The sequence below is a fragment of the Anabrus simplex genome, chromosome X (genome assembly GCF_040414725.1).
Source record: "Anabrus simplex isolate iqAnaSimp1 chromosome X, ASM4041472v1, whole genome shotgun sequence".
Lineage (NCBI taxonomy): Eukaryota > Metazoa > Arthropoda > Insecta > Orthoptera > Tettigoniidae > Anabrus > Anabrus simplex.
The window spans coordinates 139,056,018-139,070,525 of NC_090279.1; the positions used below are offsets into that span (position 1 = coordinate 139,056,018).

The 14,508-nt window shown below is 41.1% G+C and overlaps 1 protein-coding gene across 1 annotated transcript in view; it reads right to left on the reverse strand.

The window, feature by feature from the left end:
• Positions 1-5,895: 5,895 nt before the first annotated feature.
• Positions 5,896-14,508, reverse strand: part of LOC136886269 (zinc finger protein 567-like) — a 55,188-nt gene continuing 46,575 nt past the window's right edge. The window contains exon 5 of the mRNA XM_068230919.1: positions 5,896-7,027. Coding sequence (XP_068087020.1) covers positions 5,896-7,027 — 1,132 coding nt within the window. The remainder of the gene's footprint in view (positions 7,028-14,508) is intronic.

Consider the following 14,508-nt stretch of genomic DNA (forward strand, 5'->3'; position numbering starts at 1 on the left):
ATAATAGTAAAATATAGTTTGTGTATTCCAGTAACTTGTTGGCTGAATGGTCTGCGTACTGGCCTTCAGATCAGAGAGTTTCGGGTTCGATTCTCGGACGGGTGGGGAATTTTAACCTTCATTGGTTAATTCCAATGGCCCTGGGGCTGGGTGTTTGTGCTGTCCACAACATCCCTGCAACTCACACACCTCACATAACACTATCCTCCACCACAATAGCACGCAGTTCCCTACACATGGCAGATGCCGCCCACCCTCATCGGACGGTGTGCCTTACAAGGGCTGCACTCGGCTAGAAATAGCCACAGGAAATTATTTTATAGTAACTCTTACAACGTAGTCCGGTGTATTTCGCTATGTGTAGGTCTGATTTGACCTTGTAATATTTTAGTGGAAGTTTATCTTAATTTCAGCTATTGATGTTTGTGCTGAAAAGACACAAGTAGAAATTTACAATGCTTGCGTTTGGTACAAGTATCACTGTGTTATAACCGACATTTAGTCACATTTTTCTTAAGGATGGGACGTTAGATTGAGTGCATTTCTCATAAAATTTGTTCAGACGCAATGACGAACATGTTTGCAGTATAGCAGTGAAATTTAGAGGAATTTTAAGTATGTTAATTTGTGAGATTTTACGCCCACATACGTAGAATCAGTTGTGTATGCAAATTGGAAAGTTCTGGTAAACTTCTAATTCGTAAATGTCAGTAATTACAATATTTATTTGTTTGGCGTGTGGCTACATCACTAAAAACAAATAATATTTACAAATATTATCTCATACTAATAACAATAATTGATTCTATCACGCTAATAAGTTTAAGACAGGGGAGAGTTCGATATTAATCTATCTCAGCCGTATAACTAAGATATTTGGCATTTGAGGTTGCCTCAAGACATTTTCTGGGAAGCTAGTTAATCATAAAATTATTATCAAGTGCTTGCCCTTCACAAAAGGTCTCATTATTTTATCCAACAATAGGCAGGAACGAATTCAGTCCCTGGTAAACTTCATGCAATTGCATCTAAAACGAATTTAAGACTCGTATAAGAAAATACAATACATGGAACGATCTACTCGATAATTACAAAAAAATCTGGTAACTCAGTTTGGCAAAATTACTCAGGTAAATAATTTCGAATGCTTGGGGAAATCATCCAACAATCTGCAGTAAATCATGAAGCAAACAGAGAGACATTTCTATATTACAAGTAGGCCATGGAATCACATGGAAAAGGTACGACAAAAAATCAGCATCCCTGAACGCTAAATTAAAACATTATAACACCGTAATTAAGGCTCAAACATTACACACGTCAGAAACATTGATCAGTGGAGAAAGATCATTATCTAAGATGATCGAAAAACAAGAAAGAGAAGTCCTCAGGGAAACCATGGCCCAGTATGCAAAGGTGTGTGGATGAATAGGAGGTCTCCGGAATTACATCAACATACTGAGGAAATATCAGATACAATATTTGCAAAAGATGATTGAAGTTTGATTGCCATATTCAAAGAATAGATGATGAAAGACTCACTAAAAAGATATTTTATAATGCCTCCTCGCTAAAAGACAGAATAACTGGATAATCGAAACTGCAAAAGACCTTGAAGAAATCAACATACCAGAAGAAATTATATGGGACACGTCTAGCTTTAGAACGTTGGTGAACAAGCATCATTTTCCTGAAAACCGAAGATGAGTACACAGTTACACAGAAGGAAGAACAGATGATAAACACAAAGAGGAAAGAAACTCTGGCAGGAGAAGAAAGTACACCCATCAAAAAGTAAGTACAATCGCGCTCCTTAGTTGGGCAAAACATTTTGAAATAATAATAATAAGTAATGGAATGAGTAATAGTCACAATCCACGAGGTATACATTTTGTGAAGGGCCAGACTGCGGTACATTTGTCAGGAGGAGATAACTCCGGGTTCGGTCTATTGAGGTTTGGGATCTATGTTGAAATCAGTGTCATTTGCGTCTGGAGTATAGTACTTCCAAGTGAAGTGAGAAACTTCGTAACTGTCATTAAGTGTCGGTGGTGGATGAGTTCTATTTGTCCATGTAGTTATGAAACCATGTGACTCAGTTTGTGAGACATGCTCCTAGTAGATACTCCAGAGGTAATGGTGTAGATAATGCCAAGGTTTCTTTGTAAAAATGCTTGAGGGAAATAATCAGGACAGAGTGTTTTGAAATATGGTACGGTCCATTGTTTGAACACTGAACAGGATCATATATCCAGATGGATTCTCTGTTCATCCAACAACTCTATTAGTACCAGTGAAATGCATATCAAATTCTACAGATCCCATTAGACTTGAAATAATTCGTGATGGCAATAATGTTGACCGAAAAATTCTGATAATACAAGGATTTGGACGAAGATTTGTGCTGTAGTAAACAGCCGTCCGTGGCGAGATTTGTTTGCTCAGTTGTAAGAAAGTGGAGAGCGGCATGTATAAATCTGTTTGACGAGATAACAGGTGTTCACATTTATATGAGGTGGAACCTCTTTGGATATAGAGGGCCGTGTTACAACATTATTGATGTTAAAATAAATGGGGAGTAATTCGAATTTCAATTCTAATGTGTAGGCAAATGACAGAGTGGATTCTCAGTAACATTCCCGAACACTTGACCATGTATTCTAGTTTCGATATTTCCATAACACAGTCACAGTTCGTAATGCCACTGAGCATTTAAAAATTACTTTGTATCAGAAGGTTGTCCTTAGATATTAAGATTTCCATTCCATGATATATTCGTGGTTTAGCTAGGTGTTAAGGACTGCCGAAGGCGTGTCCTTCAGTGGAAAGCAGGATGGTGGTTGAACTGCATGGAAGGGATTCTTGGGATTGCTCGCCCATGCTAGGATCGTGAAATTAATTGGCCAGCCAAGTGCTTCTATATGAGAGGTGAGTATTCCTGTTTGACACGAAGAGTCGGTACCTCATAGTATTCCATAGGATGTAGTAGCACCCTGCCATTAGTCCATGGGATACTCATGATTTTTGGCTATGTTATTCATAAAGGAGTTGTAATATTTTGTGTGTTTATATTTTAGTAGGACTATGTAAGTGGATGTAGTTGAACTCCGTGACCTATAATATATAAGGGTTACGCATGAGTCAAGTTTATTTTGAGGTTTGACTGAAAGTTATAACTAAATGTTAACAGGATTTCTTTTCACAGGTTTAGATGAATTTATTCCAACGACTTCAACCTCTTGGTTCGGTTCATGAAACATCATTCACTCAATACAAATAACACTATTTTATGTCGTATAACTTTACGCTATTATTCACTGGCACTTGAAGTCCACTTGTTTTGGAGGGTCACTGTGGTCATACGCACGTTCAATTAACTTCAACGAGAGGTCACTTTGGTCTTCCACCTTAAGCATTAATATAGTGGGTGACCATGATAGCCCAGTGATGTGAATTCGATGTTACTCAGATTCCATTGAGGGTCCAGGTATCTCGTCGTATGCTAATGGACAGTTAGTGGATAGCCTAAATTAAAATGGTATCGAAAACACTTCCTGATATTCAGATGATCGAGAAATCGTATGCATAACGCACAGTTGTTTAGGGAGCTGAGCAGATTAAATCTCATGTTGTTTTCTAGTTAACCATAAACTGGTTTTCAGTGAATACCCCTTCAGCCTTTCTTTTGTGGTGGATATTAATTTCAACTCGAAATCGTCTAGCCGCGGCGTTACATTAATATCACTGACCGCAGACCACTGTTTATGCCATATTTGTATACACACCCGCCATCATATTTCATTGTCTCTTATTGAATAAACATTGTTAGATTATGTAGGCATTTAATATATGTAGGCCTTCCTTGATACCCCAATAGTCATGTCTGGAAGTGACGAAGAGCCATTAACACCCCCTGAGAAACAAGAGTTAACAATTCATGCTGAAGACCTGGAACAGGCTAACATTATTTTGACATGACGAAAAAGGTTCATTACTCATTATATCTCTTCAGCACTTGCAACGTTGAGATATAAGAGATTTTTAGTGACTTCCTTGAGGCTCCATTAGAGAAAAGAAAGAGGCCAATCTCTGCAACCAGGTAAACAAAAATGGAGGAAAGTATACTACAGCTGTCGACATACGTATTCTCTACTTAAAGACGCCCCTCGAGAACTGCGTGATCTTCACGAATAGCTACGGGCACTGAAGTAGAACGTTCAATTTGCATTCAGAACCGGCTAAGACACAATATTATCGTACAAGTGCCGAGAGTTTTGAGCTACTGGCCTAATAAAAGATAACACAACATGTAGGAAGGGGGAGCACAGGTGTGCTCAGGTTTCAGCAACAATTTCTTCAACTGCGCCATATTATGACTTGATTCGACACTTACTTATTCCCTTGAATTGTTTATTCAAAACTTTGAATACTTCTATCCTGCGCTTCTGGTCTTTTACCAGTTTTCCTTGCCGTATGATCCTTCTGTGTTCATCCGAATTACTTCTTATCCTCGCATCTGGACGGCTCCCAAACGATTGTTCATGAGTACACTTCTACGTTGGTCCGAAAACATAAAAATTGTCGTCCATGTTTGAGAAAAAGCGGTTGTATATATCTGTGGTTGATGAAGAGATAATTCATGCAATGACCTTTGCTCTTTTCTCACACGGACCTAGCATTATGTTACCTGAAGATTTTCCCTCAGGGAAAATGACACAAAGGGATGGACCGCTCCCCGGTGTACATTATGAGGTGTGCAAAAAGGTGCCGTTCTAGCTGAAGAACTTATTACTTCCCTGCTGTTTGCGATCGCATGTGCCTCGCTACATCTCCGGAAGTGGAGAAGGTCTTGTGGAACTCCGGGCACTTGTGTAGTAATTAGTGGAACGTTAAGCAAAATAAAATTATTATTATTATATGACGTGCGGCTTAATGACGACGTGAGGTAACGCTCGTGCGCCGTCTCGCCCGTGTGAACCGACGCCATGGTTCAGCGTGCGAACGATTTGCCAAGAAACACGGAGCAGTGCGGCATCTCTCCAGTGTGGTTTACAAGTGCATGGTTAACTTACATTATTCTCTGAATATTTTATCGCACTACTGAGTACTCGTGTGTGTTCTGATCTGAACTGTTAGAGTGACTTCCTTGGCTGAGGATTTGTCGCAGACATAACACCAGAATTGCTTCTCGCCTGTGTGAGTCCGCATGCGAACTGGTAGGTAACTTTTCTGGAGGAGGGATTTGCTAGTGCGCCTTACGCCCGTGTGAGTCCGCATACGACGTGCTGGGTGGGATCTCCTGCTGAATACCCTGCATCAGACATTGCATGAGATTGGCTTCTTGCCTGTCAGCATGTGAACTACTATGCTGACTTTGATTCTGAAGAATATGCCACAGGTATTGCAACAGTATGGCTTCTCGCCTGTGTGTGTCGGCAATTGAACTCCCAAGTCGCGTTCCTCGAAGAATGACTTGCTGAACACATTGCAGCAGTGTGGCTTATCGCCTGTGACCTGTTAGATGGTTTTCTGGCTGAAGGAATTCCCACAGACGTTGCTGCAGTATGGCTTCTCATCTGCGTGTGTGTCCGTCCGTGACATGCTTGGACGGATTTATTTATAAATTACTTGGTGCAGACACTGCAGCATTATGGCTTCTCATCTGTGTGTGTGTCCTCACGTGAATAGATTGGTAGGCTTACCTGCTAAAAAACAGACATTGCAGCTGTAGGCTTCTCGCCTGTGTGAAACGGCATGTAATAAGTCAAAGCACTTTTCTGTATGAACGATTTTCCACAGACTTTGCATTAGTATGACTTATCTCCTGTGTGAGTATGCAAAAGATTTGTTAGATGGACTTTCTGGCTGAAAGATTTCCCCACATACGTTGCAGTTTTATGGCTTCACGTCTGTGTGTTTCCGCATGTGAACTGCTAACCTGTGTTTCCGGATGAATGATTTACCACACACATTGCAACAGTATGGCTTATCGCCTGTGTGAGTATGAATATGGCCTGTTAAACTACCCTTCTGGCTAAAAGATCTCCCACAGAAGTTACAGCAGTAATGCTTCGCGTCTGTATGTGTCCGCAAATGAATAGCTTGGACGGATTTACTGCTGAATAACTTGCCACAGACATTGCAGGGGTATGGCTTCTCGCCTGTGTGAGAACGCATGTGAATAGCATGGTTGTCTTTCCTGCTGAAGGATTTACCACACATTTTGCACCGGTATGGCTTCTCGCCTGTATGGGTCCAAATATGATAAGTTAGAGTGCCTTTTCGGTTGAATGTTTTACCACATTCTTTGCAGTAGTAGGGCTTAAAATCTGTGTGAGTACGAATGTGATATCTCAGATGGGTCTTCCGGCGGAAGGATTTCCCACAGACGTTGCAGCAGTATGGCTTCTCGTCTGTGTGTGTCCGCATATGAGAAGTTAGAGCGCCTTTCTGGATGAATGATTTGCCACAGACATTACAGTTGTAAGGTTCCTCCCCTGTGTGAGTCAGTTGGTGATAAGATAAACTGCTTTTCTGGACGAATGACTTGCAACATACTGTGCAATAGTAAGGCCTATCGCCTGTGTGAATACGCATATGCTCTGCTAGATGATATCTCCGGATGAAGGATTTTCCACAGACGTTGCAGCAGTATGGCTTCTCACCCGTTTGAGACCGCATGTTTGGAGTTTTCCTGAACTTTTCATGACCTACTGAGCATTCATTTATAATCCGACCTGTATTCAAACGCGTGTCTTCTGTCAGCATTTTCCTCTTTGTAAAGCATTTATCAGAAAATCCGCACACCTGCAGCGGGTGGATACTGAGGTGTTCCGACAAGGTGCTTCGACTACAGAATGCCTTTCCGCAGTGATCGCAATTGAAGGGTCGATCATCCTTGTGGCTCTTCAGATGTCGCAAGAGGCCCATCTTCCCAGCCAGGACTTCACTGCACACACTACACCTAACACTAGGTGATCCGCAATCCGGAGGTTGATGACCTCTATAGCTCACCTTGGGTCTCGATCTACAATGACAAATTAAAACAATATGACCAATAGTTCAACAGCCAACTCCACTACAACTCTCACACAAGCGATTTGTTACTGCACATTCCAATCACTGATATCCAGTGCAGAGAGCTCGTTACTCATAAACATTACATTCCTGAGAGTAAACATCATCTGAGGTTAAATTTCAAAAGCTCTCACTTGTTACGAGAATATGTTGCGTCTTTTCTTAATCACGATATCAGGCGCAAGAAACTTGTCACGGTTTAGAAATGTACGAGTTAACAGACCTCATTTAAAGAATGCATGAGAAGTGGTCCAACCTAAAAGGAGAAATACAAGCTCTTTAATCCAGCACACATTATTCTATTGAAGTCCGTAGTGTATTCTCCTACATAAAGGGTGGCATATGCGTTGGAGTTTTGATCTTGTTGAACCACTCTGCGCTTTGTGGCAGGCAAGTAATAATTTTTGTAAAAGACCTTGTTCTTGAGGTTGTTTGAGAGAATGTCAGTGTTGTAGATATTAATAAAGTTGAGAACATCGTTTGCCGACAGTCAGCATGATCTGCTGAACAATGGCTAATCTCTTATGAATGTTATTTTGTCACACAAATATACATATTGTATTTGTACATTGTTATCATATCACTATAGCATTTTATTATATCACGGTGTCGCTTTTCCGAAATATGTAGCTTGGATGTGCAATCAAACAGAGCCAAAATATATATAGGACGGTAGGTTTATACAAGGACGTTCATACTTACTACCATGTACCACATCAGTCTACGTCTTAATTGCTGTATTTAACACAAGCCGTATGCAAAACTGAAACCACTAATCCTGATGAAAACCTGGAATATCTGAAATATAACAAGTATACGACGGCTCTCTCCCTAGCATTGATCCTGTCTTTTCTCCTCCAGATACTGCTGTTATAGACATTATGAAGGCCACACAGAACATGGCTTTGGTGGTAGCGTTTTATTACAATGTTCTAATATCCTGACTTTGAAACCAAACGCAGCCCATCATGCCCTTGAATATTCTTACACGTATCACTTTAACACTACGGATAGAAGGAGCTTAAAAATCAAGGCTTGAGCCAAAATTCGAGATGACAAGACGTTAAATTGCACCGTACTGGAGATTGCTGCTATGTAAAGGAAGGAATGATATTCCAGTTATAACAAAAGATCACGGGCAACGTGATTATTTTTTGTGGATTGATAATATAGTCGTATAGCATCCAATTCTGAGCCTGTCTCCTCACCGCACAGTAGTTCTACATATTCTACGAAAGAAGGGCGGGATACACAAATTTCTTGGATAAAGGTGAGATCCGCTTAACAACTGGCACATGGGAAAATCGATCACGCAGGCTAAAATATATCGTAACATGAACTGGTACTTCCCAATTCATGCTGTATGAATTGAATTCATATGGCCCAGTCGAATGCATGACTGGCTCACAAGCAAAGTAATGGGAGGCTCGACCACGTATTGTTACTGCACTCTTTGGAGAAAATAAGTGGACAAATAAAAGGGGGACATTGATTCCAGATATGACAGACTAAACCTCTTGTTCATCTCACAAGATAATGATGTTGACACCACTAGACTAGAGGGGAAAGAAAATACGACACTGGATTATATGTCATGCATTTTGTGGCATATCACGCCAAGCAAAGCTGCAAAAGTCTGTAACCCTTCTTCTTTAGATGAATACGTGATTCCTGTGACAAGTAATTTATCAGGTTCACAATTAGTTTTTCAGTAAAATAATGTTTCATTTTGCATTGATAAATATTCTACACGAACCAGCTATATTGCTGTAACACGTGGCGCGTCCCAGGTGACGGATACGGGTTCCCCACTGGCCTGCCGTTGAACTTGAGCAAAATATAATAGCTCTCGCTTACCAAACACGTACAAAGTCTTTAATGGCATCTTTGGAGGGGATGGAAACGTTCAGTACGAAGTAGATGGCGGAAGAGGTACACTAAATTTCTGGAAGTTAATGCAGGAAAGAGGGTAGCGTTTCTTCTCTAGAGGAGTGGCTGCAAAAGGCATCTGTTCCTCATGTCCGGAGCGGCGTAACTACCTGCTCTCATAAAATCTAAAATGCTTCAAGACAAGCCGGCCGTAAAATAATACCGTTACATCATTACAGAAATATCTCTCATGGTATCGGAATCAAGGTTAGTGTAGCCTCTGGAAGGGACGCGCATTGGCAGGGCCCAGTCAGCATGAAAAGTACGCTGGGGTTACCGTCGCACGGGCTGTGACGGCTAACCATGCTAGTACCCCCATTCTGTCTCCCATCATTGAATTTCGCCTGGATGAAGTAGCAAATAAGCCACTGCACTTGAGAGAAGGCTTGTAGGCATCTGAGAGGTGCGGGAAAAAAGATGGAGTGGAGAAAAGTCATGGGAAAAGAGGTGTGGCTACTAACTGATGCAGAACAGAAACCGAAGAACAGCTCATAGTGTTGAAAATGTCATATCAACAAAATTTGACGGTTCAGTCTCCGAGGTGCAAAAGTTTGAAAATCGCTTGATGTAACTCGTCCGCATTGGGGAGAGAAAGAAATTCTAATTTTTCAGCGCAACGCTCCACAAACTGACGTGAGCACGGAAACTAAAGATGCGTTCTGGGCACTGCCTACAAGAAGACCGCTGACTCTCTCATCGCTGCCGATGATCTGAATGCACGTGCCGGATGGAGGAAAGAAGAACAAACAGTCCATGGCGTTCATGGACATGGAGAAAAGGACGACGATGCCCAACAAATTCGCGATTATGCAGAAACTGATCATCGCAAAAACACGGTTCAAAAATAGTGATATTCATCTACTCAGTACTACAGTGGCTCCCATCCAATTCGCATTGACTACATCCTTGTGAGAGAATGAAATCTCAAAGATGTTCCAGAGATAACAGATGTCCCTTATTAAATCCTTGCGATGCAACAACGACCAGTCATCTAAGCTGCGGATAAAATCACCATGAGCCCTATACCTCACAGGAAATAGACAAATTGGGATCAAATGGTGGCCCCTGATGAAGGAGACTACCGTTGTTGCAAAAGTTACAGAGCCACAAATCACCACAGTTGAAGTGAGCCGGACTAAATTGAAAGACGCCGTTCGCTCTATTCTGGAACAATTAAGTCAGGGCGACGACAACGAAGGATTAAACATGACATATGGCTAAGGAATGAAGATGTTAAATATGCAGCACGGTTGAAGAAGCTTCTGAACCACGAGTTTCTTGCTCGTTGGAATGCCTACAAAGCAGCCACTAGTAAGTGAAGGGGATCTTTGCCGTAACAAAATCAAACCGGTAGGCAGGTCTATATGTGAACCTTGACATGCGCGAATTCGAGCGGAATTTTTAACGGCTAGTCCAATCGAACCATCGCAAAACGGCAGAAGTCCAACGTTTTTATGACATCAACGAGGAAACAGACGATTTGCTACTGGACTGGCGGAACTATTTTGAATAAATTTCAATCATGGAATTTCCGTATCTACGAATCTTAATCACCTCCGCTGTTGAAGGTCCAATGTAGGAAAATAACGTCACTAAAGTCCAGGCTGTGCTGAAGGAAAAGAAACCAGGGAAAGCCATCTGTCCCGATTATCTTCCGGCAGAGTTTTGTTTCTCTCAGTGAGGGGAATGCAGCAGTGTGGCTAAAGCAAATTTTTCAACCATATCAGCAAAGAAGTTCAAAAACAAACAGACTGGCGACGGAGTATCCATACTGAAATAAGGGAAGACCTGCCGATTTATCTAATCACGGCGCGATCATACTTCTGAGCCACGCAATGAGAGACTTAGAACAAATCTTCGACAAAAGGATTATCGATTTAGCCAAATATATAACAAGCCAAGCTGGATTTGTGTAAAATTGTGGCGCAATAGGAGAAACCCACGCTGCCGGACTGTTACTTGAGAGACACTGTAAAAAGAATAGGAGGGTTCATCACAAATTTCCGGACCCTGAGAAGGCCTTCCATCGGGTACTTCATGACCTAATCAGTCAGCCCTACAAGTACAAGGCATTCCAGAGCACCTTGCTGAGAGGGTATAATTGCTCTACAAAGAACAAATGAGTTCTGTTCAAGCTGCGCAGGAGCGTCTGATGACTTCCGTATAACTGTAGGAGTCCATCAAGGCCCCGGCCTATCACCACTGCTGTTCATTCTTGTGATGGACATAATTACCACAAACCTGCGCAGTCCAATACCATGGACACTTCTCTAAGCAAATGATATCATTTTGGCTGAAGAGAATAAGCTTGACCTGCAGCGTCAAACAGAAGACTGTAACAATCGACTAGCGTAATAAGCCCCACGCCTCAACAAGAACAAGACAGAAGACATTGCATTACATCGTCGAGAAGTTGGAACCATGCATGTTGACGTTGGAGATATAACACGAGTAGGGAAATTTAAGCATAATGTCTCCACAATCTCTGATGATGGCCGACTTACTGAAGAAGTCAACTTAAGGATATACAAAGCCTGACTGAAGTGGAGAAAGACAACAGGCGCCCTTCCGAACTTTGGACGAAGGGCCATCTCTAAACTAGGTTCTACCGAACTGATATCTGTCCTATCGTTATCCATCCTGTCCTTTTCTACGGCAACGAATACTGCCCAGCTCTAGAGGTAGAACGCCAACTAAGCATCATGGATACGAAGTTGCTTAGATGGAAGGCTGGCATAACTAGACGAGATCACATTTCAAATGATGTTATTAGAAAACGTTCTGGCATTGCACCGATCCAGAAGAAAATTGGCGGGTGCGCTGGTTTGGGCATGTGTTACGTACAGAGGACGATACATTGGGAAAGTCAGAGTATTACACAGAAAGTCGGTGAAAAGAGGCGCTAGGGACGAACCAGACAGCATAGACTGATAAAGTGCACAACGGCCTGAAAGTTGGAAGACTACATGCAGACATGGCCCGAGACCGAACTGACTCACAACACCGGACACTGCCACCAGAAGCAGACTGATGAATATGCTGTTAAATGGGATGCAATTGATATTTTACACATCCTAACATTCAAATTAGTTTATTGTATGTTCAAATTTTCTCCCCTAAAGCGTATGTCCGATATCTATAAAAACTTATTTTCACAAAATAGTGTTTGAATGGCTGAACGCTTCTGGATTTCGTGTTTAAATGACTCCTATAAATGCACTGTGAAGAAAAACTTATAACTCAACAAAATAAAAAACTGGGTATATCTGTGTTAAATGGGAAGGACAGTTTGAATATCCGGTGAAATTCTATGAGTACCAAAAAGAGGGGAGTCCGTCAGTGTATTCTAGCCTGGATAGAATTTTGCAATTCATATTTCTGCTTGCATACGTCATAGACAGCAGACGATCATGTTAATCAGTTTGTTATTTTCACTCCGATCACGCCTATAAATATGAAGACCATGGAGGAGTGGCACAAAGTGGTCAGCTCAGGGCCATGTGACACTAGACGCTCTAAAGCTGGAAGGAAACCACATAACTAAGTTCAGGACCATGTGTGTCTACACAAACGGAAGTAAGCCTCATTACTATTTAGCTCACGGCGATGTGTGTCCACAGATAGAAGGTAATCTCATCACTAATTGGTAACATCACAAATACGTGTATGTCCACAAGTCAGCAATTAGGAAATTCTATGAATCTTAAAATGTGTTCTTATGTAATTCAATACCCAACTGGCATGGCAAATAGTTCAGACATTTTAAAGGAAGTCATTTAAGTTGCGGCATGACACTTGTAGACTGCTGAAATGAGAGTGAGGAAACAATAGCGCCTGAGGTGAGATATAAAACAAAGTGGGAAGTAGCAGATAATATCCGTCGACTGAAGCTTCAGAAGGATCTAAAATCTATGTTGTAAAATGGACTAAGCTACGTAGACAATGGACTGTCCTCTGCCATAAATACCAAGGAAAAAGAAGACACATAAAATGCATGTGGCTTCGCTGGTCCGTGAGTGCCACTGCACAAAATATGTTTAGAGAGTAGAAAGCTAATTTAGACTCCATCAAAAAATAGAACTATGCCTTTTGTGTGTGAAAAGCATTCATACGCAACATTTTACTGATGGTAATAATACAAGATTGTTCTCTAACGTAGCCTATTGTGTCCTGTTACACATGAATTACAAAGAAACAGCAGGATTTAAACCTGGAAGAATTGACTATTTGGTCGATCTTCAGTTGTGTGCATGGTTTTACTCTGACTAATAAGAGAGTGGAGCTGGTACTGGGTAGTTCTGAGGACCGACATGAATATTTCTTGCCACTACTTGTGAATGTACAGTAGAAACAAGTCAGTGCATCACATAAGAGTCGAGAAGAATCTAACCACACACAAAATCAAATAAACCATTCAGAATTTGTAGTTTCCGTCACAAATCTGGTTCGAAGTCAAACCTTAGGATATGACTAGCCATTGCATGACTTGCCGATACAAGGGCTTGGTTAAGAGCACCAAACCCAAACTATACAATCATTTCCCAGGGATTATCAAAGATAATTTCACACAGTAACCAATAATTGCATGACAACAAAAAATTAATTAGCAATGTCACAACTACAGTTCAAAAACACTACTGCATTAAATGTTTTAAAACAGGAAATACACTTGTGGTAAGGTCAGTGACAATAATTACTATTGTGAAAGAATATTATATCAATACGTTATTTACCTATTATTATTATTATTATTATTATTATTATTATTATTATTATTATTATTATTATTATTATTATTATTAGGATAGGGCAACAAGTTAGATACATATGTGCAAGTATATAATATTTACAAATATACATAGACAAGAAACATGTTTTAATGCAGAATGTCCAGTTGGGTGATCGACTGTATGGCTTCCCCTGTTGGTTCCACAAAGTCACTCGGGCTACCTGTGTAGGAACGTCGTGTACATTCACTTACAATATGGGGATCATCTGCCGAGATGCACCACAGTCGCACTCTGGTGATGAGATATATTTCCACTTATCAAGGGCATCCCTGCATCGTCCATAATTTGTTCTCATCCGATTTAGAGTGGTCAAAATCTTACGCGGTAGATGATGTTCACCAGGAAGATGTTCACCAGAAAAGATGTTGTGTAAGGAACTGTCTGTGGCAACTTTCCAGCGACTTCTCCATTCTTCTAAAGGGTGAAAATTCCCGTCAGCCAATGTGGCAGCATCATGCAAAGATGGATGCAGTGACTTCAACCTCGTTATCTTGAGAACAGGAATATCATTCAAAACAGGCAGTTGAGGGTTCATTTCTATCTTCTTGAACTCTCAAATGGGAGCATTTGATCTTCTTAAATCAGGCGGCATTATACCGGGCAGAATTGGGAGCCAATAAAGGGGTGTGGACTGGATAGTACCAGATATTAACCGCACGCTAGCATTCTGTTGAGTATCAGTGAGTTTTGTATATGGACTATCCAGCCAAAC